Genomic DNA, 24,492 nt, shown 5'->3' on the forward strand with positions numbered 1-24,492 from the left:
GGTTTTTTTTTGTCAAATTCTTAGCTTTGCAAGGGATTCTGGATAACAAAAGCTGGAGGTAGGCAGTCGAGTCATCCCATCTTGAATTCCCCTGGGTGTCTAGTTTTCAAACATGTATAGGTGTGCTAGGTTTCCCTAGGTGCTGGCAGAGCTAGGGCTCAAAAACAAAAGGTAGTTTCTCTGTCCAAAAATGGCAAGATTTCACTGGAAAATTGAGGCGCGACCACGTTGCGTTTTGCGCTGTTTCATGTCGCAGCCACTATGCCTACCCACGCAAGTGAGGTACCATTTTTTTCGGGAGACCTGGGGGAACGCTGGGTGGTTGGAAATTTGTTGATCCACGCAGATTCCAGAACTTTCCACCACAGAAATGTGAGGAAAATGTTTTTTTTTGTCATATTCTTATCGTTGCAAGGAATTCTGGGTAACAAACCTGGTGGTAGGCAGTCGAGTCACCCCATCTTGAATTCCCCTGGGTGTCTAGTTTTAAAAAATGTATAGGTTTGCTAGGTTTCCGTAGGTGCTGGCAGAGCTAGGGCTCAAAAACAAAAGGTAGTCTCTTTGTCTAAAAAGGGCAAGATTTCACTGGAAAATTGAGGTGCGACCACGTTGCGTTTTGCGCAGTTTCATGTCGCAGCCACTATGCCTACCCACGCAAGTGAGGTACCATTGTTTTCGGGAGACTTGGGGGAACGCTGAGTGGGTGGAAATTTGTTGATCCACGCAGATTCCAGAACTTTCCACCACAGAAATGTGTTTTTTTTTGTGTCAAATTCTTGACTTTGCAAGGGATTCTGGGTAACATAACCTGGTGGTAGGCAGTCGAGTCACCCCATCCTGAATTCCCCTGGGTGTCTAGTTTTCAAAAATTTATAGGTTTGCTAGGTTTCCCTAGGTGCTGGCAGAGCTTGGGCTCAAAAACAAAAGGTAGTCTCTTTGTCCAAAAATAGCAAGATTTCACTGGGAAATTGAGGTGCGACCACGTTGCGTTTTGCGCTGTTTCATGTCGCAGCCACTATGCCTACCCACACAAGTGAGGTACCATTTTTTTCGGGAGACCTGGGGGAACGCTGGGTGGGTGGAAATTTGTTGATTCATGCAGATTCCAGAACTTTCCACCACAGAAATGTGAGGAAAATGTTTTTTTTTTGTCAAATTCTTAGCTTTGCAAGGGATTCTGGGTAACAAAAGCTGGAGGTAGGCAGTCGAGTCACCCCATCTTGAATTCCCCTGGGTGTCTAGTTTTCAAACATGTATAGGTGTGCTAGGTTTCCCTAGGTGCTGGCAGAGCTAGGGCTCAAAAACAAAAGGTAGTTTCTCTGTCCAAAAATGGCAAGATTTCACTGGAAAATTGAGGTGCGACCACGTTGGGTTTTGCGCTGTTTCATGTCGCAGCCACTATGCCTACCCACGCAAGTGAGGTACCATTTTTTTCGGGAGACCTGGGGGAACGCTGGGTGGGTGGAAATTTGTTGATCCACGCAGATTCCAGAACTTTCCACCACAGAAATGTGAGGAAAATGTTTTTTTTTTGTCAAATTCTTAGCTTTGCAAGGGATTCTGGGTAACAAAACCTGATGGTAGGCAGTCGAGTCACCCCATCCTGAATTCCCCTGGGTGTTTAGTTTTCAAAAATGTATAGGTTTGCTAGGTTTCCCTAGGTGCTGGCAGAGCTAGGGCTCAAAAACAAAAGGTAGTCTCTTTGTCCAAAAGGGCAAGATTTCACTGGGAAATTGACGTGCGACCATGTTGCGTTTTGCGCTGTTTCATGTCGGAGCCACTATGCCTACCCACGCAAGTGAGGTACCATTTTTTTCGGGATACCTGGGGGAACGCTGGGTGGGTGGAAATTTGTTGATCCACGCAGATTCCAGAACTTTCCACCACAGAAATGTGAGGAAAATCTGTTTATTTCGTCAAATTCTTAGCTTTGCAAGGGATTCTGGGTAACAAAACCTGGTGGTAGGCAGTCGAGTCACCCCATCCTAAATTCCCCTGGGTGTCTAGTTTTCAAAAACGTATAGGTTTGCTAGGTTTCCCTAGGTGCTGGCAGAGCTAGGGCTCAAAAACAAAAGGTAGTCTCTTTGTCCAAAAATAGCAAGATTTCACTGGGAAATTGAGGTGCGACCCACGTTGCGTTTTGCGCTGTTTCATGTTGCAGCCACTATGCCTATCCACGCAAGTTAGGTACCATTTTTTTCGGGAGACCTGGGGGAACGCTGGGTGGGTGGAAATTTGTTGATCCACCCAGATTCCAGAACTTTCCACCACAGAAATGTGAGGAAAATGTGTTTTTTTTGTCAAATTCTTAGCTTTGCAAGGGATTCTGGGTAACAAAACCTGATGGTAGGCAGTCGAGTCACCCCATCCTGAATTCCCCTGGGTGTTTAGTTTTCAAAAATGTATAGGTTTGCTAGGTTTCCCTAGGTGCTGGCAGAGCTAGGGCTCAAAAACAAAAGGTAGTCTCTTTGTCCAAAAGGGCAAGATTTCACTGGGAAATTGACGTGCGACCACGTTGCGTTTTGCGCTGTTTCATGTCGGAGCCACTATGCCTACCCACGCAAGTGAGGTACCATTTTTTTCGGGATACCTGGGGGAACGCTGGGTGGGTGGAAATTTGTTGATCCACGCAGATTCCAGAACTTTCCACCACAGAAATGTGAGGAAAATCTGTTTATTTCGTCAAATTCTTAGCTTTGCAAGGGATTCTGGGTAACAAAACCTGGTGGTAGGCAGTCGAGTCACCCCATCCTAAATTCCCCTGGGTGTCTAGTTTTCAAAAACGTATAGGTTTGCTAGGTTTCCCTAGGTGCTGGCAGAGCTAGGGCTCAAAAACAAAAGGTAGTCTCTTTGTCCAAAAAGGGCAAGATTTCACTGGGAAATTGAGGTGCGACCACGTTGCGTTTTGCGCTGTTTCATGTCGGAGCCACTATGCCTACCCACGCAAGTGAGGTACCATTTTTTTTGGGATACCTGGGGGAACGCTGGGTGGGTGGAAATTTGTTGATCCACGCAGATTCCAGAACTTTCCGCCACAGAAATGTGAGGAAAATGTGTTTTTCTTGTCAAATTCTTAGCTTTGCAAAGGATTCTGGGTAACAAAACCTGGTGGTAGGCAGTCGAGTCACCCCATCCTGAATTCCCCTGGGTGTCTACTTTTCAAAAATGTATAGGTTTGCTAGGTTTCCCTAGGTGCCGGCAGAGCTAGGGTGCAAAAACTACAGGTAGGCACTTTGCCATAAAAGGGTCCATTTTTAACTGCAAAATTGAGGTGTGACCACGTTGCATTTTGCGCCGTTTCCTGTCGCAGGCACAAGGCCGACCCACACAAGTGTGGTACCGTTTTTATTGGGAGACTTAGGGTAATTTAGATTTGGAAATCAACTGTTATTACCAATTGAGTTTTCATGCATTTCTACCTTCCCAATGAAAGACATTGTGTAAAAAAAAAATCTTTTTCAAAAATGACCAATAATTCTCATGCTAGTATGAGTATTCCCAATTTTGAAAATGTGCAATTATATACTGTTTCTAGACCATTACTACCAATAATTCTCATGCTAGTATGAGTATTCCCAATTTTGAAAATGTGCAATTATATACTGTTTCTAGACTCTATAATTTGTACCCAATTCAGAAATACATAGGTGTCTTTCATACCGATTTTTCAACATATACATTTTCCAAGAATAATTGCTCTATACCCAGTAAATAAAAACAAATCATTGCAAGTTGCTGCTCAATTTTTGGATCTGGGTTCGTCGGGTTCTTGGGGAAACTACAAGTCCTATATATCCCCACAACCAGGAAGGTCTAACGAATGTAATGGTACATTGCTTTCCAAGAGCTGTCAAAATTACAAGAAGTTATAGGTGAAAACGTTGAGACAAAAGGCTGTTTTTTTCAACAAATGTTCAATTATTCCAATATTTAACTGTTAGTTTATATAAAGAAACCTTCATGGATTTAGACAAATGACCCCTTTTCGAATTCAGAATTTTGTCTACTTATCAAAAATGTATAGCTTTCCAGGATCCCTTATTGCTTTCATACTCATTTCTACCATTAACTGGAAGGTGGTGAAAAGCTCTAAAAATAGCAAAAATAGGCTATGTCCCAGAAAAATGCCAAAACTGTGTGAAAAATGTTGGTTCTCTGACAAAAGACCGTCATTCCCTAAAAGCTAAGAAAATGGAGATTTCAGCCCCACAAACCCTTTTTTGATACCATTTGCAGGGAAAAACCCAGAGGCTTTCATTTGCAGCCCGTTTTCCTATTTTTCTGAAACAAACAACAATTTCACTATATTTTGGTTAATTTCTGGGACCCCTCCAAGGGAATCCACAAACCCTGGGTACATTTAGAATCCACACGATGTTGGAAGAAAAGGACGCAAAATTGGCGTGGACACCTTATGTGGTCAAAAAGTTACAGGGGCCTAAGCGCGCACTACCCCAAATCGCCAAAAAAAGGCTTAGCACAGGAGGGGAAAAGGCCTAGCAGCTAAGGGGTTAAGCCATGATTCTGAGACAAAGAGAAAGTCTAGGTGGGAATCAGAGTTCACATCCTGGATATCTTGAGCATGTTTACATTGAGGAGCGGGCATTGATAAGCCCCCCCCCCTTTGTAACAAAGAGGACGTAGGGCCCAAGGTCAGTTCTGCATTAGCGGCAAGTTATGGGGCCTTTCTATTTATTGATTCAGAAAAGGGGTGGTGATGAACAGAGTGTCTGAATTAAGCAGACCACTCTTACCCAGTCCAAAGATCAGGGCTTGATCCATCACCGTTATTTAGCTCACTGCCCCATCCCAGCTCAGAACCTGGCTATATGCAAATTAGTCTGTCCCTGGCCCAGTGCATCATGGGAACAGGGCAGACCAAACTACCAAGCCAATTCTTCACCAGAAAGGAGACAAGCTTCCGGGGACCGGTTTCTGCCATTTCAGGAGTCGTCGGCCCGGCTTGCTTGAATCCTGATGGAGCAGTGAGCAAGGGACTCATGTCTGAGTATACCCTGCCACACCTATAGTGGCCAAAAACGATTCAGAAAAGGGGTGGTGATGAACAGAGTGCCTGAAGGGTGCATTATTCCCATTCTGTAATTGTTACATTCAAAGGAAGCTACCCACAACCACTTCCCAACATGATTGGGTGCCATGTAATGAAGTAATCTTATGTGCTCCGGGGTTCCACTCATCTGGCATCAGATTGACATATTTGTACCCAGTATGCTAGGTTGTGGTTTCAGATAAAAAAATTACAATTTTAAAATACAGGTTGCCCAACTACAGACGTTTCAGATCTATTGTTTCCAATACATTAACATACACTTATCGTGAGCTTTAGGTCAGTCCTTTGCTCATGATTGGATGGCTTATTGTCTCAGATCCTTGCTAATGAGTTGGCAGCTTTCCTCCATATTTGTCCTGTATTTCAGTTGCACAGTGGTTTGATTGGGTGATTTGTATGCTTCAACTGCTGAGATCACGGAACAATTTTTTTGTCTTTCAATGACTCCGCTCTTTTACTTGCATCAGCATGGCCATTATTCCATCTGGACGGATTTCCTCAAGACTATCTTTTATAATACCACTTGCTGTTCTAGATACAGATGATTACTTGTGTGCAAAAAAGCCATGGTGTCTTCTTCCAGAACATATGGAGAGCTTGGATAACGCCTAGCATATTTATTCAGGACATAGATAATAAGCAAAAGTCGATAGACTTGTGCAAGGCAATAAGCAAATTATGTTGAAGGCATGTGCTCTGCGGGATGTAAACCGATGCAAACGTCTTTTAGCGATTGTTTCTTTTCACATCCAACAAGAGACTTTCTAAGACAACTGCTCTATTAATAATTCTCGTGTATCTTGAGACTGAAAAAACTGGTGGACACGAATGGCACCTCGAGTAATTCCATAAGGTACTGTAGGCTCATTAAAAAGGACACATGTGGCACTGGGGACCCACGTGGGGACACATGAATTGCACTGTGCTTCAGAGAAAATCTGTTTCCAATTTCTGGGACCTCTAGGAACAAGCTAAGGTGTTGCAGCCTGCTACAGAGGAGAACTGGGTCTGAATCCAGACCTCAATTAAGGACCGTGCATACCGTACCCTGTTTCAGGGATTTGTGCTTGACTCCAGGACTCTCTCATATCGACATAAGGAAAATATTTGTTTCTGAACCCAGGGACATATAGCAGTCACCTAAAGTACTACATCATGTTATAAAAATAGAGTTGTTTCGGACTATAGGGACTTCTAGCAATGACCAAAGGTACTACATAAAAGGACAAATGTCTGACTCCAGGAACCTCTAGTGACAGCCTCAAGTACTGCATCCTGCTGTAGAAAAGCTTTGTTTCAGACTCTAGGGACCTCTAGTAATGATCAAAGGTACTGATACCTTCTACAAACAAGCATTTGCAATGCAATAGGTCTCACAATTGCGAGAGTTTGAGCTATTGGCGTTGTAAACGCAATGCCTTTTATTTATGTGTTGGTTTTTAAAACATAAATAAAAGGCATTGTCATTTACAATGCCAATAGCTTAAACTCTCGCAAATGCGAGACCTATTGCATTGCAAATGCTTGTTTTACTTGCCACAGCTTGTGTATTACATCCCTTTAGCTCGTTCTTTCCCCTCCCCCTCTCAACCCTGCCGCCACTCACCACCATAGGCACCACAAACCACTTGGCACTAGCCTCATCCAGCTAAACTGTAAGTGAATCAGAATAGTTGGGGGGAGGTAACTAGAGGTTTGTGCTCAGAGCCAGTCACTGCTGATGTGTGACTGACCTGCCAACTCAAAACGGGCCCCCTGCTGCTTCATTTTATTCACCAGCTGCAGTGAGTGTGCCAAATGTCTTTCCGCCCAGGGCGCTATCCGAGTAGGGGACGGCTCTGCCTCTTTGGCTTTGCTTTTCTCACTCTTTGCCCAATCTGTAATCATCTTTGGCTATGTTGAGTAGCACCCTTCAGCATTACCACTACTGATCCTACCTATGGAATTTTGCACGATGTCAAAATGAACAAATGTGGGCTACATTTTTTGGGGTGCCTGGAACATTTTTGACCCATGCCCAATTCTAGCTGCATGGCCATTGTCCTTTTCTTCTTTTATGTTTATTTTCAATTTCATGTTGGTAGACCAGACCAATAAAAAAGCTTTTAACCCCTCCCATGCCCATGACGAGTTCACGGTGCTCCGGTGCTCATGAGGAGCTCGTCATGGCCCGTGGAACGCTCGCACGCTGGGCTAATTCCCCTGCTGTGCTGAGCGTTCCTTTAAACTGGCGTGGTCGTGACGAGCTGAGCTCGTCATGAGCACCGGAGCACCATGGCACATGACGAGCTGAGCTCGTCATGAGCATGGGGGCGCTGTGCGCCCCCCCGCCCCCCAGCACAGCAGGGGAATAGCCCCAGCAGCCAAGGGGTTAACTAAGCAAAGATTTATTGACTTCCAAATGAGCGCCCACTGCCTCCTGGTTTCTCTGTGTCTTTACACAAACACACATGCACACGCTAGCGTGAACATGCGAAATGGCGAACGTGTCAGACCACATGCAGCAAGCATGACGGGAGGTGACAGACTTAGCACATCAGCTGAATGTAAACAGGCTCCTCGCGGGGCAGTGTCCAATCCAACGCGGTTTTGATTCTGGTGGTATATGCAGTGTCTGTTTGTGAAAAAACACAGAAGACTGACATTCTCTGTAACAAATAAGTGAACACCGTCAAGGTGTGCTCATTAGCTTATTCACGCAGGAGTAATGCATTAGAAATCTCTCATCTTAGACTCATCTTATTTTTGTCAACTTTGTGTGAATGAATGTGTTTCAGAAATAAACATGTTTTAAGGTCAGGTTTATGTGAGATTGACGACAACCTGCTTTGATCTGTATTCAGTGCATTTCATACTTAATATTTTGATACATTGTGTCTGTCTGTTGTGTAAGAAGCAATGACTGTTGAGGTACTCCACCTTTCTGAGCTATGGAATTGGCTTTCCTTGGCAAAGTAACCTTTGGGCAAAAGGCACTGGGATGATGGTTAAAAGACAGCTTCAAAGTGACAACTGTGATCTCAAACAGTATGAAACCAATTGTAAACAAGATCCCCACAAGGTGCGGGAATTCCTCATGGCACTGTGCGTGTAATCTGACCCACGAGTAGAGGAATGCAGCTGCCAACCTGCGCGCCCCTGCTCGCTCCCACAAGCAAAAGGCTGTTGGAGTGAACATTTGGCAAAAAGGTGGGCCATGTGCCCGACTTTGGCAGGCTACAATAAGAAAAGGACACAGGCAACAGCCAAACCAGTAAATGGGGGGGGGGGGGGGGGGGGGAATTTGGTCGGGGAGTCAGACCCACACATAGAAGTTTTAAGTGCTTACAAAAAGCCTCGCTCGACCTAAAAAGGATGTGTGTCTGACTTCCAGGAGCCAACCACAGAAGTGATTTGTTTTAGACTCCAGGGATCTCTCATAACTAGCTAAGGTACCAGAACCTGCTACAGCAAAGACTTATGTCTGATTGGAGGGAACTCTGGTAGCAAGCATTAGCAAAGTTGATAGGTCTGGCTTGCATTTTCAATTACAAGCCGTATGGGGTTAGCAGTGCATGTTTAACAAGCATTGGCATAGCCAATAGGTCTCGCTTTTGGGACCTTATAAGTGATTAGCCATGCAACACTTGATGTTGTTTAATGAAGGATATTGTGCTAGATAACTAAACACTTATAATGTTCCAAAGGCGAGACCTATTGGCTATGCATTGTGGGGGCCTTATAAGTGTTTAGGTAGAGCTATTGACTTTGCCAATGTTTCTAAGCTGTGCTGTAGAGAAGTGTGGCTGCTGTGCAGCATGCTGAGAAGTTGTAATAAAAAAGTGTAAGAAGTACTGAGTGATGCTGTGGTGTTGTTGAGTTATGCTGTGCTGCCCGGAGTTATGCAGTGGTGGCATTGAGTGATGCTGTGCTGCCCCTGAGTGATGCTGTGGTGTTCAGGAGTGATGTTATGGTGGCGCTGAGTGATGTGGTGGTGCTGAGCGATGCTGTGGTGGCGCTGAGCGATGCTGTGGTGGCGCTGAGTGATGCTGTGGTGGCGCTGAGTGATGCTGTGGTGGCGCTGAGTGAAGCTGTGGTGGCGCTGAGTGATATTGTTGTGTGCTTGAGTGACGCTGTGGTGGTGCTGAGTGTTGTTGTGGTTGCACCGAGTGTTGCTGTGGTGCCCCTGAGTGATGTTGTGGTGGTCCTGAGTGATGTTGTGGTGGTCCTGAGTGATGTGGTGGTGGTGCTGAGTGATGTGGTGGTGCTGTGATGTGGTATGGTTGTGATGTGGTATGGTTGTGATGTGGTATGGTTGTGATGTGGTGGTGCTGAGTGATGCTGTGGTGGTGCTGAGTGATGCTGTGGCGATGCTGTGGTGGTGCTGAGTGATGCTGTGGTGGTGCTGAGTGATGCTGTGGTGGTGCTGAGTGATGCTGTGGTGGTGCTGAGTGATGCTGTGGTGGTGCTGAGTGATGCTGTGGTGGTGCTGAGTGATGCTGTGGTGGTGCTGAGTGATGCTGTGGTGGTGCTGAGTGATGCTGTGGTCGCGCGGAGTAATGTGGTGGTGCTTAATGATGCTGTGGTAGCGCATAGTGATGCTGTGGTGGCGCTATTTGATGCTGTGGTGGCGCTGAGTGATATTGTTGTGTGCTTGAGTGACGCTGTGGTGGTGGTAAGTGTTGCTGTGGTGGCGCCGAGTGATGCTGTGGTGGCGCCGAGTGATGCTGTGGTGGCGCCGAGTGATGCTGTGGTGGTGCCGAGTGATGCTGTGGTGGTGCCGAGTGATGCTGTGGTGGTGCTGAGTGATGCTGTGGTGGTGCTGAGTGATGCTGTGGTGGTGCTGAGTGATGCTGTGGTCGCGCGGAGTAATGTGGTGGTGCTTAATGATGCTGTGGTAGCGCATAGTGATGCTGTGGTGGTGCTGAATGATGCTGTGGTGTACCCAAGTGATGCTGTGGTGGTGCTGATTGATATTGTTGTGTCCCGGAGTGATGCTGTGGTGGTGCTGAGTGATGCTGTGGTGATGCTGAGTGATGCTGTGGTGGTGCTGAGTGATGCTGTGGTGGTGCTGAGTGATGCTGTGGTAGTGCTGAGTGATGCTGTGGTAGTGCTGTGTGACCCTGTGCTGGTCCTGAGTGATGCTGTGGTGGTGCAGACTGATGCTGTGGTGGTTCTTTGTGATGCTGTGGTGGTGTGGAGTGACGATGTGGTGGTGCCGAGTGTTGCTGTGGTGGCGCTGAGTGATGCTGTGGTGGCGCTGAGCGATGCTGTGGTGGCGCTGAGTGATGCTGTGGTGGCGCTGAGTGATGTTGTGGTGGCGCTGAGTGATGTTGTGGTTCCCCTGAGTGATGTTGTGGTGGTGCTGAGTGATGCCGTGGTGGTGTTGAATGATGCTGTGGTGGTGTTGAATGATGCTGTGGTAGCGCATAGTGATGCTGTGGTGGTGCTGAGTGATGCTGTGGTGTACGTAAATGATGCTATGGTGGTGCAGAGTGACGCTGTGGTGGTGCTGATGCTGTGGTGGTGCTGAGTGATATTTTTGTGTCTCTGAGTGATGCTGTGGTGGTGCTGAGTGATCGTGGTGTTCTCATACCAGAGTACTTTTTTACACGCGGACTGAGCTGCTGTGTGCTCACATTTACTTGCAAGAGTTGAACCTATACTGTCAAGTACAGTCGCTTCACTAAATATTCTGCAACTGGAAAGCTTCACTATTGTTTCAAAATGTGTAGTTTCTCATCATGGGCCGTCGTAATACTGAACAGTGTAAAAGGAGGTCAGTTATAAGTATAAAACCAGCTCTTCCGATTACCCCTTTTCTGCTCTGGGAAGCAGTGTGGCACTGCCTACCATCACCCATGACATGCCTGGCTTCCAAGGAAGGTCTGTCGAGGTCCAAGAGAACCGCCGGCCAGCAGGAGTCTTTCTGCCCCAAGTGAGCAATGCGGAGTCTTATGGAGAACAAACCTGCTCCAGTCTGGACTTCATACACTTCCGTATTCCAGCCTCAAACATGAATGGTGTCTCCTGCATGCCCATACGGTATACAAACTAGCAGAGCACCTTCTTATGTGTACAACATTTTAGTTGGACTGAAAACAAGTGTTTTTGATGCAAATTCTTCCGAACAAATAATATACAGCCTAAATTTTGTAGGGTATTTTAAAGGTATGTTGGGAGTTTCTCATGCATGAGAACACTTTTTTTTTAAAACTTTTGTTTTTTTAAGTTGTTCAAGCCGTCAGATAGTCACTGCAGGGGCTGAGAATCTAAGCAAGGGGGATGAGCAACAGATGTAGGTGAGGGTGTCGGACAGGTTTGATATTTGTGGTGCTAAAAGGAAAAGCCTCAAAGTGCTGGCCTTTACCCCCAAAAACAATGTCCTTTGGCAGGTATTCAGTCCTTGGGACTGGGGTGGAAAACCTTTAGTGACAATTGGCCGAAAGGCCAGAACACCTCTAGTGAGACAGACAGGCACCAGTCAAAACACACTGAAGGTTAAGCAGTGATATGGATATGAATCGTTTGATGTTTTCATGCCTGTAGACTGTGTGAAAGACCACAAAGATGATGAGCAGCAGAGCTTTAGGCAGGATACATGCCTTTCACAGTGCGACCACACAGCCTGAGGCAGATACCTTTAAATTTGTTAGGCTGTGACAGGACACTGCCACAGTGAATCCCTTAGGGTTATGATGTGACACTGAAGAAGGATCCTCAGATAACAGAAGTATGAAGGAGAGGCTATTGCCATGTGTTACATTTTCTTCTATTCTGCAAATGTCAGCTTCTGGTCTGCAGTCTGGCCAACAGAGGCATCAATGTAAAATGTAGGGTGTAGGCTCAGCAGAGAACAGGAACAAGGCCACCATTTGAGAGTTCAAATAAATATGATCTTTCGTCTCCATATTTGGACACCGAGAAGGCAAGCTACAACCACTTGCAAACCCTACTGGATTCGAAACAGAACCATCTCTGGAACGAACTAGACCCACCCCAAGTTAAGGAAAGACATCACACACCTTTAGAACACCAGTCACAGACTGGGGCAACTCCCAGCTTTCTTCCACAAGGGGTGACCTCCATTTACATGACCGGAGATGTCAGGTCTTGCTTCTAGCAAGACAGCCTCAACCAACCCATAAGTCTGCAGTTTTTAGAATGAATGGGCTGACTCTTCGACCAAACCCACTGTGTAGCGGGTTGAAGACTGGAAAGGCACATGTTTCAGTGCTACACAAAACACCTTAAATAAATAGGTTTTCACTTCTGTAGGATTCGTTTACAGTGAGTTCACTGCCGGACAAAGCCTACTCCGTGCAGGAAATGTATCCAAGATGCAACTCGAGCTTTCACAGACAAAAATAAGTTGTGCAAAAAACCTAAAAGTCAAAGTAATGTAAAAAAAGGACACATTACTGCCTGAAACTTGGCTTCGCTCTGTGTTTAAGCCGACAACACATACGTGGCGACAGAGGGGAAAGGCAACCGAGCTCTGGCCCACCTCTTCCTGGAAGGAATGAAAGGTGGATGCCGCATTATTTATCTATCTGGGGGGAGGAGGACCACTGACACGTCCTGCTCCCTTATCGAATCGAGGTGGGGGAATGACACAAGCGAGGAGGGGGATGGGAGGCACTGACGTTAAAGGTACCAAAAGCCCCTCTTCCCATCACTCCCACCAAGTACGCAATTTGAATTTCCCGTCTGTGCGCAAAGGGTGGGAAAATCACATGATGGCATAAACAACCACACAGGGGAGGGGCACGAGCCACTGTACCCTAGGGGCCTATCTCGAGAGGGATGGAGAGGTGAGCTGAGGAGAGGAAAGACGGAGAAGTGTGCTGCTATGCGTGACAGTAATCAACAGTGCTGCATGGTTTGCACGAAAGGGCACACGTAGTCGCGTACCACCAGGACGGGTAAAGGGAAAAGAGAGGAAGCGGAGGCTAAGACTGGAAGAAATGGAAGATGAAGAAAGGGAGATGAAAATTAGAGATTTCGCAAAAAAGTGACGAATATGTTATCCTTACGAGCACGCACAACGGAATTCGATATGAAGCTGTAAGCATGACATGTTGGCACTGAGTAACAAGCATTGGCTGCGTGGCCATAAAAGTAAAAGGCCGCGCGGCCGTGAAATAGGATGCATTCTGTGGTGTGTGAGAAGCGGAAGGAAAGGCAGATGGCGGCGCCATGAAAGTAATCGCGCCTGTAAGGGTGCCCGCGAGAGGGCGTCTGTGCTCGGAAGCGCGCTCCCGCGCGCGTTACCGCTCGTTGGTGGCCGGAGAAAGCCTTTTGGTAGCACTTCAAAAAGCCATCTACTAAATGTCTCGCTAGACCAGCGCATGCGCTGGCTCTAGCGAGACCTACAAAGAGAGACCTACTGACTGTTGTAATGCTCGTTTTCTAATTCATTGTGTAGAACTAATATGATGTGTACAAAAAAAACCTTTGGTGCAGCCATGGCACAGGTGAAAGTTAAAAATGCTCTTGTAGTGGAAGAGGAAATTGCATACTATGTACTGCTAATTGAGAAACTGTGAAAGCTTCCGGTTACCACCCGGTAATCTATTCCATGAACAGCTCTTGTGATAGGAAATGACACTAGTGTGTGCATTACTTTAAAAACGCAAAGAATAGAGAGCCGCAGGCCGTTACTGGACTTTGAGACTTGGTTATTTATTTATTTAAATTAAAGATGTGTTTTCAGCAAAATCCTAAATACATCACTCCCAAAGTGGTTGGAACCCTCAGTTCTTCTGATTGAAAGACACATACCGTGGCCAGAGGTAAACAACATTTATCACAAATCTATTTACCCGCAGGGAATCACAACACAGTCGTTACAATGACTGCGTTGTGATTCCGCATACCATTACTCCGCAAGTCGGATCAACAACTTGCGGAGGGGGGGAGGTGTTGGATTTAAAATTCAACGCCTTCCCTATTGTCCACACAGACTGGCGTTGGAATAGTAAATTATGCTATTCCAACATCCAGCGCCCTCCCTCCGCAAGTCGTCGTTCCGACTTGCGGAGTAATGGTATGCAGAATCAAGGATGGTCAAGAATTCCACATACCGTCCACTGAGTCCAATCATCCAAATGTATAAAGCACAGGCCCGGGGGCAGTTATATATGGGGGCGAACTCTGGGGTCATACCACCGCCCAGAAACTGATGCTTACTGAAAACAAATTCATCAGGCAGTTGGCAGCACTCCCTGCAAGTACGCCCCTGATCCCCGTGAGACTGGATTTGAACATCAGGCCAATCGAGGATGAATTGGGACTCAAGCCATTAACATTTTGGCGAAGACTATGGAGTAGCATTGATCTTGTCAAATATAGGACTGAGCTCCAGGAGTTTTTAAATACACCAAAAGCTAACTCCATTCCCTGGTTATCCTATATAAAAAGATCATTCATGACACTTGGCTTACCAGAGTTATGGAATGACCCGGTAAACGCATGTACCAGGATTACACGGCAAGAACTTTCAAAGGTTTACTACAACTCAAAACTGACTGTTGCCGTGAATAGCACGCGGGTGGGCTCTTTGACCAACCTATTCACTCAAAACAAAGACTTCTACTTCTTCGAGTCCGTTTTGGACGGAATGAACCCACCGCTTGCGAGGAAACTTTTTATGCAGTGGAGGTATGGAACCCTACCACTAAGGTCATTCACGAGCTCATGGTCCTCGCCTCCGACTACCGAGCGATGCCCGGGGTGTGACCACCATCGAGAAAAAGACTTACATGTGGTATTCTTTTGTCAATCCTATCGAAAAATTAGGAAATATTGGCTTATTCCCCTCTTCAAAAATATGGGTTTCAGAAATTTTTTACCTGCATATAGAATTTTGAAGACTGATTCCTCCCCACAAACTGTTTTTGCAATGGCAAAATTCCTAACGGCAATGTGGCACGCACGTTCTCGCATTATTAAGCTGAATGCGGACTTTTAATCATGTATTACCAAATCTTATTTAACAAATTATAACTTGATTTATTCATCTAAGACCAACTTTTAATTCTCATTGTGTATTGTAAATATTTTGTTGTTTATAATGAGTGTTCATATTTTATGATCTAATTGGTCGAAATAAAGATTTAAAAGTAAAAAGTATGCAGAATCACAACGCGGTCGTTGTAACAACCGTTTTGAAATTCCCTGCGGGGGGGAAAATGGGGAATAACAACATGCATTCGTGGACAGATGCTAACTCTACACAGAGTGTAGTGTATTCTCATTTTGCAAACAGGCTGCCACGTGGAGGGCTTATTTAAGTAGACAAGGCAGGGGAACAGACAGCTCTTGTAGTGGGAGAGGAACCTGCATGTTACAATATGTGGTGCTAGACAAATGTGTCAAAGTCCAGTGTGTCACCAGGTAATGTACAACAGCACTCCGTGCTCCTGAGGGGCACATTGGAGAATTAAATTGCATGAAAAGTCCTGAATTTAGGCTCAAGCAACACGCAACAGGCAGTAAGTAGCCAGTGGAGCAAGGCACAGAAAGAGATGGTCAGGAATAGTCTTGGAAATGTGCCCTTTTCTACTAATACCCCAAAAATTGTCATCATACAGATATGCTTACTTAAAGTATGAGCTACACGTGTATTTTCAATTATATTTTTGATTTGGCATTTGTTTTGATAAAAAGATTTTTTTATACATATAAATAATACCTAACAAGTATTACTGTGTATTTACATACTTATCTAGATTATATCTATAAGTGTTTGGTGAACACGCACAATGTGTTGCTTTTAGCGGGGAAAGCTATCATTCCCAGAAGGCTTCTGCATTCTCTAAATAGACCTTGCCGGTTGCTAAAAAACAAGCACTGCAAAGGAAGCACTCCCTAAGACAGGGAATCAAACTGTCAAACGAAAGAGGTAAGAGGTGTTTACACCACTGAAGCCCAATGCATGTATAGTCTTTTGAGAAGAGTATTGACATGTTTGGACAGTGTTCAGCATTAATCTCTAATAGCTGCTGTTAGTGCACCAACCATGGCTTCTCTCTCAAGTTAGTCGGTCTCTTCTCTGGGCAGTATCAGTAGCTTCTTGTGATTTATCTGAAAGGGCTGGAACAATTTCTGGTGCTTTATTCATTTCATGTAGAATCTCTAGGTGTTTCATCACCTTCAGTCTGCATTGTAATAACTGGAAACTGAGACTTCTACAGTCATGGCTTTATTCGCGAGATTCTTTACAACAATGTCTGGTTTTCTGGCAAAAAGTGTCTAACCAGTTGGTCCATCTCAATTTATTCCACCGGTGTTGGTGATGGGAGAGGGGTGGTGTATTACAAGATGACATTTTGCAACATTACTATGTAGGCCAGGCTTGTGGTTATAATCCATTGACGTTTTCATTGAATGAAGACCAGGAAGCCCATGTTTTTCAAACACACACTGACAGTTGTTTTATCAGCAGCAGAATGGGCCTTCAAACCATCAGCAATAGGATTGTATTTTCTGTTAAGTGTATAGAATTCCCAGTACAGTGTAAAGCATACCCTCCGTAAATCAATCACAGTGCGCTACGTTAAGAATTCCATCTTTTTATTACTTGATATGTTATTGCACTTGTAGTGGTAACGTACAAAACGGTCATAATGTTCGCAATCTAATTAAAGCAACATACCTATCACAGCTCAGAAACTGAATTTTGAAAAATTTCCTTTGATGAATTACCTTTAACCCCCCCCCCCCCCCCCAAACAGATAATTCTTTAAGTTAACAAAAGAATGGCCATCCAAAACAGAAATGTATTGTAAAAATAGACAAGGGTAAGTATTGTCCATACTGCGTTGTGGAAATTCTGCACTCTTAAAATGCAAGGCGAAGACTCGCCTTATCATGAACTCAAATAAACAATGCACATTCACTCTTATACAACTGTGCTACGAAGCCGGCAGAGTAACATGCTCTTCAAACTCCACAAACGTCAATTTGGTCCATGTGTTAATCAAATACATTTCTGTTACAAAAATAGTTTGGTATAAAATAAGTAATATGTTGCATTTTTATTCAAATTGCACAGTACAAATAAGCTAATATTTAAATTGTAATACTGTTGTAGACATTGAGCACACACAAATTGAGATCAGCCGGAAAGGAAAATAAGTACCTGAAAGATTAATGTGCATGTTACAACCTGCAGCCAGACTTTCACAATGGTGTGATAATTAAAATAAATGTTCGTATTTATTTGTGTGTTGTACACCATAAAAATGGTCAAGAAAGAATAACGGGGTTAAGAATGCACAGTTTACATTAATGAGTTGAAAACAGAACTGGTACATGATAGCAGATACTATATACATACAAATTCATTCACGCTGCCAAAATGCATTTACAAATGTAATAAATAAGAACCAATGGAAACATGTTTAAAAATATATATTTTTCGCAAAAGTCTGAGATTTCCGCTCGGTGGCAGTTACTATATTTTTAAAATTAAACCACTACTGGACGACATTGCAGTTCACTCATACGCCAATACTAGAGATTCAATTTCACTGCAATGTGCAATCGGCTGGTGTTTATTTTTTTTTACAGTTATGCTGTACATGTTCAGAGCACAAAGAATGCTCTGTCAGATTCTATAGTACACTCCCCATGAGCAGTACCTGGGGAACATCTGTACAGGAATATTCACAAAAAACATACATTATATGTACACGTGTTTAATACAATTTTAATGTTACATCAGATTTGTGTTCACTCGAAATGAACAGCTGCAGTTTCATTACCTCCAAAATGTTTAAATCATTTTCTTTACCTCTTTTCTGAACCCAGTTCGGCTTCAAACTTTGAGTCATCCGCGCTTAAATGCACAAATGGAGCCACTGACAAATCAAGAGATAAGTTACCCAAGTGAAAGTAGTTCTTTGTGGACCACCAAGATTCCTGACTTATTAGGGGATCCCTGGAACCTCTAACACAAAGGAAACCTGCGTATCAGATAGAACACAGCCAGGAGAAAGCGCACCACTAGCTTCTACTACGAATCTTGCATGAAAAATGCTGCCTCAGTTCAAGTTGCTCAGCAAAATCGATATCAAACAAGGAAATCCAAGTCAGAACACTCTTGATCGGATCCGGGACTTAATTGTGGGCTGGTGGTAATCAGAGGGAACCCTAAAACTTAGAATACCTATGTTAAGAAAGTGAGAAATTGGCCTTGTTTTAGGATGAGAAGGGTTTACGGGATAAATGTATATTTTAGACGAGTATACAGTAAAGGACTGAATTAAGTACAAGCCAAGAAGTAGCTAAGAACTTTTCCAAGCTGAGCATTTTCTCTAGATGTGGTGCTCTGAGAAGAGGGTATGCTGAAGTTGGTAATATTGTGAAGAGCTTGTCACAAGGCGAACAGTGCAGGAGCAGGGTCTTCTTCGCTCATACATTACAAAGGGACTCCTCTGCAGATGCTTAAAAGAAAACGAGGACATTTCATATGCAAGAGGAAGCATCTAGTAATAAAGTGTGCTGAGTTAGGAGGACAATGTCATGCAATATGAGAAGATAGTCGCCTCTTCTTGATGAAACATTGACTGGTACAAATACTTTCCGCTTGAGACAAATGGGCTTAGAGAACTATGAGCATATTTTATCCCCAAAGGATTATACATTTCAAATCTTTTCAAGAATGGACTAGCAGAAGGAAAAGATTTGAGCAATTAGAATATCTGACCAGATTCAATTTGAATGCTGTTATCTGCCAAACTAAACTGCCTATTAGTTAAGTTGATCAATCACAAAAAGAAAGTGAAGATTCTGGTGTTGGAAAAACAATTAAAGACCTTACTATCTTTGTGATCTAGTTGTATCTTTCCTGGAAAAAATTACAAACCCAGCAGCTTAACTGGAAAGGTGCACTAGTTTGTAAACTGGGTCTTCCAGAACCACATTGCAAAGTCGAAATGTCGTAAATAAGTGAGAAAAGGAGAAAATGGCTTGCATGAAAGATTATGGTCCTTTATCCGAGCACTCCAAGCACACAATGGGGCAGGACCACTCTGGGGCTATAAGAATAATAATGCAGCTCCTGTTAAAGATGACTTTCTAGTTTCCCTGTGTGGTGAAGTTGAGTAAAGGGCATGCATGGGGTCACGAGACAACCATTAAGTAGGGCATATCCAGGCTGCTTTATGTAGCTACCCTGAGCTATAGTCTCAGAAAAGATAATCTGATATACTGGGGTGATATTTTCTTTTAAGATTAGGGAGCCTAATAGGACTCCTATACAATAGCAAAAGAAGAAAACAAGAAAGCATGAAACACTTCTGTGAGTAGATCCGGTGGAGAAGCTTCAGGCTGCTGATACACTATATTCTGACACAATAGTGGGTGGCAGACGCTTGTTGATGGGAATATGTCGAGTGAAATAAGTTTAATATTCACAGTTGGTAGATGGTTTCCATAATGATAACTAATTTAAGGAAATGCCTGCCAGGTCACACACGTCATAAGGTAACACTAATATAATAGAAGTTGAAAATAAGGTCTTGAAGAGCAATCCGGGGCTCTGTAAGAGCTAACTTCCTTTCTTCTGCACTTTAAGAGATATGAATGACTTCAGAAAATGATGAAAAACAAGTATCATATTTTGGTAACAAGTACTGGGCACAAACTTCAATGACCGAAAAGCCACACTTAACGACAATATCAATTATACACTGTTAAGCAAGTTAGACATCAAAGATGGGGTACATTTGAGAACATCCTAGTGCAAAGATGGGCAAGAAGAGTCTAAACTCTGGCAATATTTCCGTAGGTTAGTGACATGCAAGTAATGTTTCATCTGTCAACCACCTCTCCTCTTTCTTTTTAGTGTAATTAGCCATTTTGAAAATATCCAATTCCTAATTTAATGTATATGGCTCCTATGCACACCTGTGGGAATTAGGACTCTCAACACCATGACATCATCTGGGATATCACAATGTTTTTTGTAAATCTCAATCATAATCCAAGCCTGCACTGCCATTGTTGTTTTTTCCAGACTTTTTCCCCCCCCACAAATACATTCATGATGTTTATATTACATCATCACACTGATTAGAGCCTTAAAGAGGCCACTGGGAGCGGGATCCTTAAATTCCTCAACCACTAAAACGGGTCAGTTTCCAAAACTGTTTTTCAAGATTGACTGGATGCGACAACAAAGGATTTAGTGCCAACAAATTGCCTCAATTTCAAAGAACAGGGACCATAGTCTGCTGATAAAAGATCTTTTGATCTTATTATTATTTCTTATTCTTTGGCAATCTCGAGGACCAGGCAGATTTTGGAGCAAAATCAAGGGCGGCGAAATCGACTGTGGAATTTTTTTTTGGTTCTTTACAAAGATTGAGACCCTAGTACAAGTATCGGTTAACAGTTCAAAACTAGGGTTAGTCTCTTTTTAGGCAACTGGCTAATTTTGATAAGAGAACTAAGCCTCAGTGACACACACCCACTGATTTTTATCCCATGCATGTTTTCAGTTCTAGGATCTGTGGACAAGATAAAGATGTCTTGAAACTTTCACAGAGATATGGTGCGATTAAATGTAATTCCACTGCAAACAGCAGCCCTTGTGCCTGGTATTGATATAAGATGAGAAAAACAAAAACTATATATACATATATATATACATACATACAATGCAGCACAGGACTAAGTCCTCTTCAGTCTGCAGAACAAAAGCAAATGAGGAAGATGAACGCAGGAAGGGCACTCTACTTTACATCAGACCAGGCTACAATGTCTCTAGCAACCAAGAGTCTTCTACTGAGTTCATAATCTGAAGACATTTTGCACTGACTGATTCATTTCCACAAATCCACTCAAAGACATACATTTCATGCACAGACTACATTCCTTTTCTTCCAGAACCGCAATAGGCTTAGTGGAAGTAAAGAGCTGTTGTGACACTGGACCAAGAACAGGGAACATGCACACAATTGTTCAAATGAAAGACTCTTTGGGTTTAAAATGGAAAAAAACAAATTGCAGAGGCGTGAATACATTTACATTAGCTTATCGATTTAACATCAGAAAGGATTTTAGTTTAACTGTAAGGGCAGATGGGTTATGTGTGGTATGATGGCCTGAAGGAGTAAAATCACCTTTTGCTCAATAAATGTTTCTAGGTGAACCCTGAAAGTGCAAAGATTGCCAATCCCTAAGATTCTGTCATCCTCATGTTTGTCAAAGAGAGGGGTAGATAGAAGGAGCAATAATTCTAAAACGTTAAATAATGTGAGTTTCCTTCTAAACAGGTACATGCAGGCACTTCTCCTTTGATGGTTGTATGCTTTGAGTCTAGACATAAGAACAAAAGTCTTCTGTTTTAAGCACAGAACAGATAAAAAACAAAGACATGTTAGCTTGCATCAAAGGCCCGCAAGTGATAATGCTTCAAAATATAATCTGAAAATGACCTGTGTTAGGTATTTCACTTAAGGGTGGAAAAAGTGTGGGGACTCTAGAATGCTTGCTTCCAGTTACATGCCATGACTTCTCTCTACAACAACATTTACATAGTTGCATGCATGTACTTCGACAGAAACAATTAAGGCTCAGTGAACCGTGTAAAGGCTCTCTTTTCGTGTTCATTCCTTCCATATGATGTTTGCAGTAAATAAAATGCAAAGATTAGTAACAAAGTGGAGTTGAAGAAGCCAGTCTGTTTACTGAGAACAGCACAATGTCTTCAGTTATGGAAGTAAAACAGTTATTGGTATTTATTTCGCCAGCAGTCAAAGTAAAAACAAAACCAGGCACAGAAGAACTAAATCCAAGCGATCCTCCAACATGGATCCAATGTTGAGTTTTTTCTACTATATGTCCCTAGGGAAGGATGTGCGGGAAATGTTGTGAAACCAAACCAGTGTCCGTTTCAATGCATCGCCTTTCCACGGTGTACGTGCTGCAAGCTGTGATGCCACTAATACTGCCACACAATTCTCTCAACTCTAGCTTTGGCTAGGACACACTGCAGTCATAGCTCCCTTCCTGGAAAGGTTCTGCCTGCAGCTCTCTGGACATGTCCTCCTCATGCCGGCTGCTGCTGCTGCTTGTGTCGCTCTGAGGGCTAGCGCTGTGGCTAGCAGAGCTCCGGCTCTCCTCTGCCCTGGGACTTCCTTGCTCTGTTGTTTTAGAAGAGTTCACAGGCTGAAAGGCTTCTGGTGGAACTGGCTCGTCTGCTACTTCACTCAGTTTCTGCAGCTGAGGTTTGATGATGTTTAAAAATGGCTTGTATCCAGGGCTGCAGAAGCAGAATAAAAATCGAATTAGTCATATTAACTTAGAGCATAGTACACACATTAGTACATAGCTAGAAAACTTGTTGGTATGACATTTGTTTCAAAGCCCAAAACAACTGCAATAGCTTAAGCACCAGTTCCCAAATATATATCAGCAGTTAATTTATGACAGTTAGCTGAGGAACATAATTTGAATTTGGTTCATGTACACAGACCAATGTATTAACTGGAGAGAAACACAACACATTCAAGGAGTATTTTATATACCACGTAAAGAGACCAGACATTAAGAAATCAGTTGTTGCACACACAGCTAAAAGGCGCTGTAAGCCATACAAATATTTAGCATGAAAAATAACATTAGCAAGAAAATGTATATACATTTGGGTACAGATTTTGCATCATGCATCCTTGGTATTGTTAAAATATATACTTTGCATACAATTTTTGTGATTATCCAACTATTGATGTCCACAATCAATCAAAATACTTTATTTGGCTCAATTGAGCCATAAAAGTCACATCGCAGAAAAAATATATACAATAAATAATAATACACACTTAAATCTCATAAAAATACTTTGATAAAAGTACTGATTTATAAAATCCTTAAATAAAATCACTGACATCCATCCAATGAATGAAAAATCAGCTGTATAGAAAGAAATTTCAGTATTTTGATCGTGATCTTAGGGAGCTTAAAATATAGTTCAAGACAGCCTAGATCACGCTTTTATTTCCCAGACCCTGCAAATAGGAGAAGGCAACTGCATGAAATCTGGAGCCCAGTACGCGCAATACTGGGCACAGGAGCTGCCTTCTTTGTTGGGAATAAAGGGACAAAATAAGAAAGTGCATAGTGCTTTGTTCAGCTGGAACTTAACAGTGACAGAGGGGCAGGGTTGGAAACCAAGCGCCTTTGGTAGGAAAGGCTACCAAAAAATGTACAATTTTGAGTCAGAATCTTGTCAAAAAAGTGTCTCTTGCTTACAATTAGCTGCAAATAAAGTGATGGGCGTTCTGGCAGAATCCTAGAAATAACTCCTCTCTCCTCACAACTGTTTCCTAATCGTACCTCTGCCTACGTTGGAGAAAGAGTTATTTTATTTAGGTTGAGGTAGTGCTAGATAAAATAGCCGGGTTTGATAAAATGCTGGAGTACCCAGACTATCAAAATTCGTTTTAACATATTTGAGCCAAGGGATATCTAAATAATTATCCAAATTCATACAATTGAACAGGATAAATCTGCCCAATTTGGCATCTGGGTTTTTCCAAATTCGCTGCCACAATAAAAGGGGTTGTAATTTGATGTAATCTCCTAAACAGTTTAACTCTACCTCATCATGGTAAAATGACGCTGAGGTGGAGTTTCCAATAATCTTCTTACAAACCTATTTTGTACCGTCTGTAGGGCTTTACAATTTGCATGCCCCCGGATGCCCACACCAAATGTTGCAACTGGTACACATTTGCTTTTTAAAATGCAAAAATTGCACTTATTGGTTTGTGTACAAGCATTTTTGAAAATCTAAAAACTCTATCAATTGCCCTTTAAAATTGCAGTACTCTTTTTTACATTTCTTCACCCCCAAGTGCAAACTTCCTAGTCTTTGACAATTTTGGGCCTTCATAACATATGACTTGGTATGGTTAGTTTTTAAACCTAGGTTGTCCATAAAATTATTAAAAGCATCTCTTAAGACTTGAAGGCCATGTGTTGCTCGGGTAATAGGAACAATATTATCTGCGTGAAGTAAAACAGAAATTTCTCGTAAGTTGATCTAAGGTATAGCTTTACAATGCTTAATGAGATGATCCCCCAATGAGTTAATATAGATTAAAAAAATAAATGGTGCCAGGACACAACCCTGTCTAACCCCAGTTACTAATGGAAAACCTTCAGTGAGATGCCCGTTCATACTAAAGTATACTCTGGCCTTGGTGTGTGCATGAAGCCTGGGAAGCAGAGAAATAATTGTGCCTTCCATGCCCAATTCTGACATTATTGCCCATAATATTGAATGGTCCACTGTATCAAAGGCACATGTCAAATCCATAAAGGCAAGATAGACACAGCCTTTATTGGCCTTTGTGTATTTTTGGACTATGAAAAACAAAACATTCTACTGTTCTCAAGCCTGGGCAAAACCCAAACTGTAAATCTGG

The 24,492-nt window shown here is 43.0% G+C and overlaps 1 protein-coding gene across 2 annotated transcripts in view; it reads right to left on the reverse strand.

Annotated features, from left to right (window-relative positions):
* Nucleotides 1-21,777: 21,777 nt before the first annotated feature.
* The window catches only part of RIC1 (RIC1 partner of RAB6A GEF complex), an 882,831-nt gene continuing 880,116 nt past the window's right edge, over nucleotides 21,778-24,492 (reverse strand). For both annotated transcript variants that reach the window (XM_078675923.1, XM_078675922.1), the window contains exon 26: nucleotides 21,778-22,325. In XM_078675923.1, coding sequence (XP_078532049.1) covers nucleotides 22,043-22,325 — 283 coding nt within the window. In that variant the 3' untranslated portion in view covers nucleotides 21,778-22,042. The remainder of the gene's footprint in view (nucleotides 22,326-24,492) is intronic.

The sequence above is a fragment of the Lissotriton helveticus genome, chromosome 2_1 (assembly GCF_964261635.1).
Source record: "Lissotriton helveticus chromosome 2_1, aLisHel1.1, whole genome shotgun sequence".
NCBI lineage: Eukaryota > Metazoa > Chordata > Amphibia > Caudata > Salamandridae > Lissotriton > Lissotriton helveticus.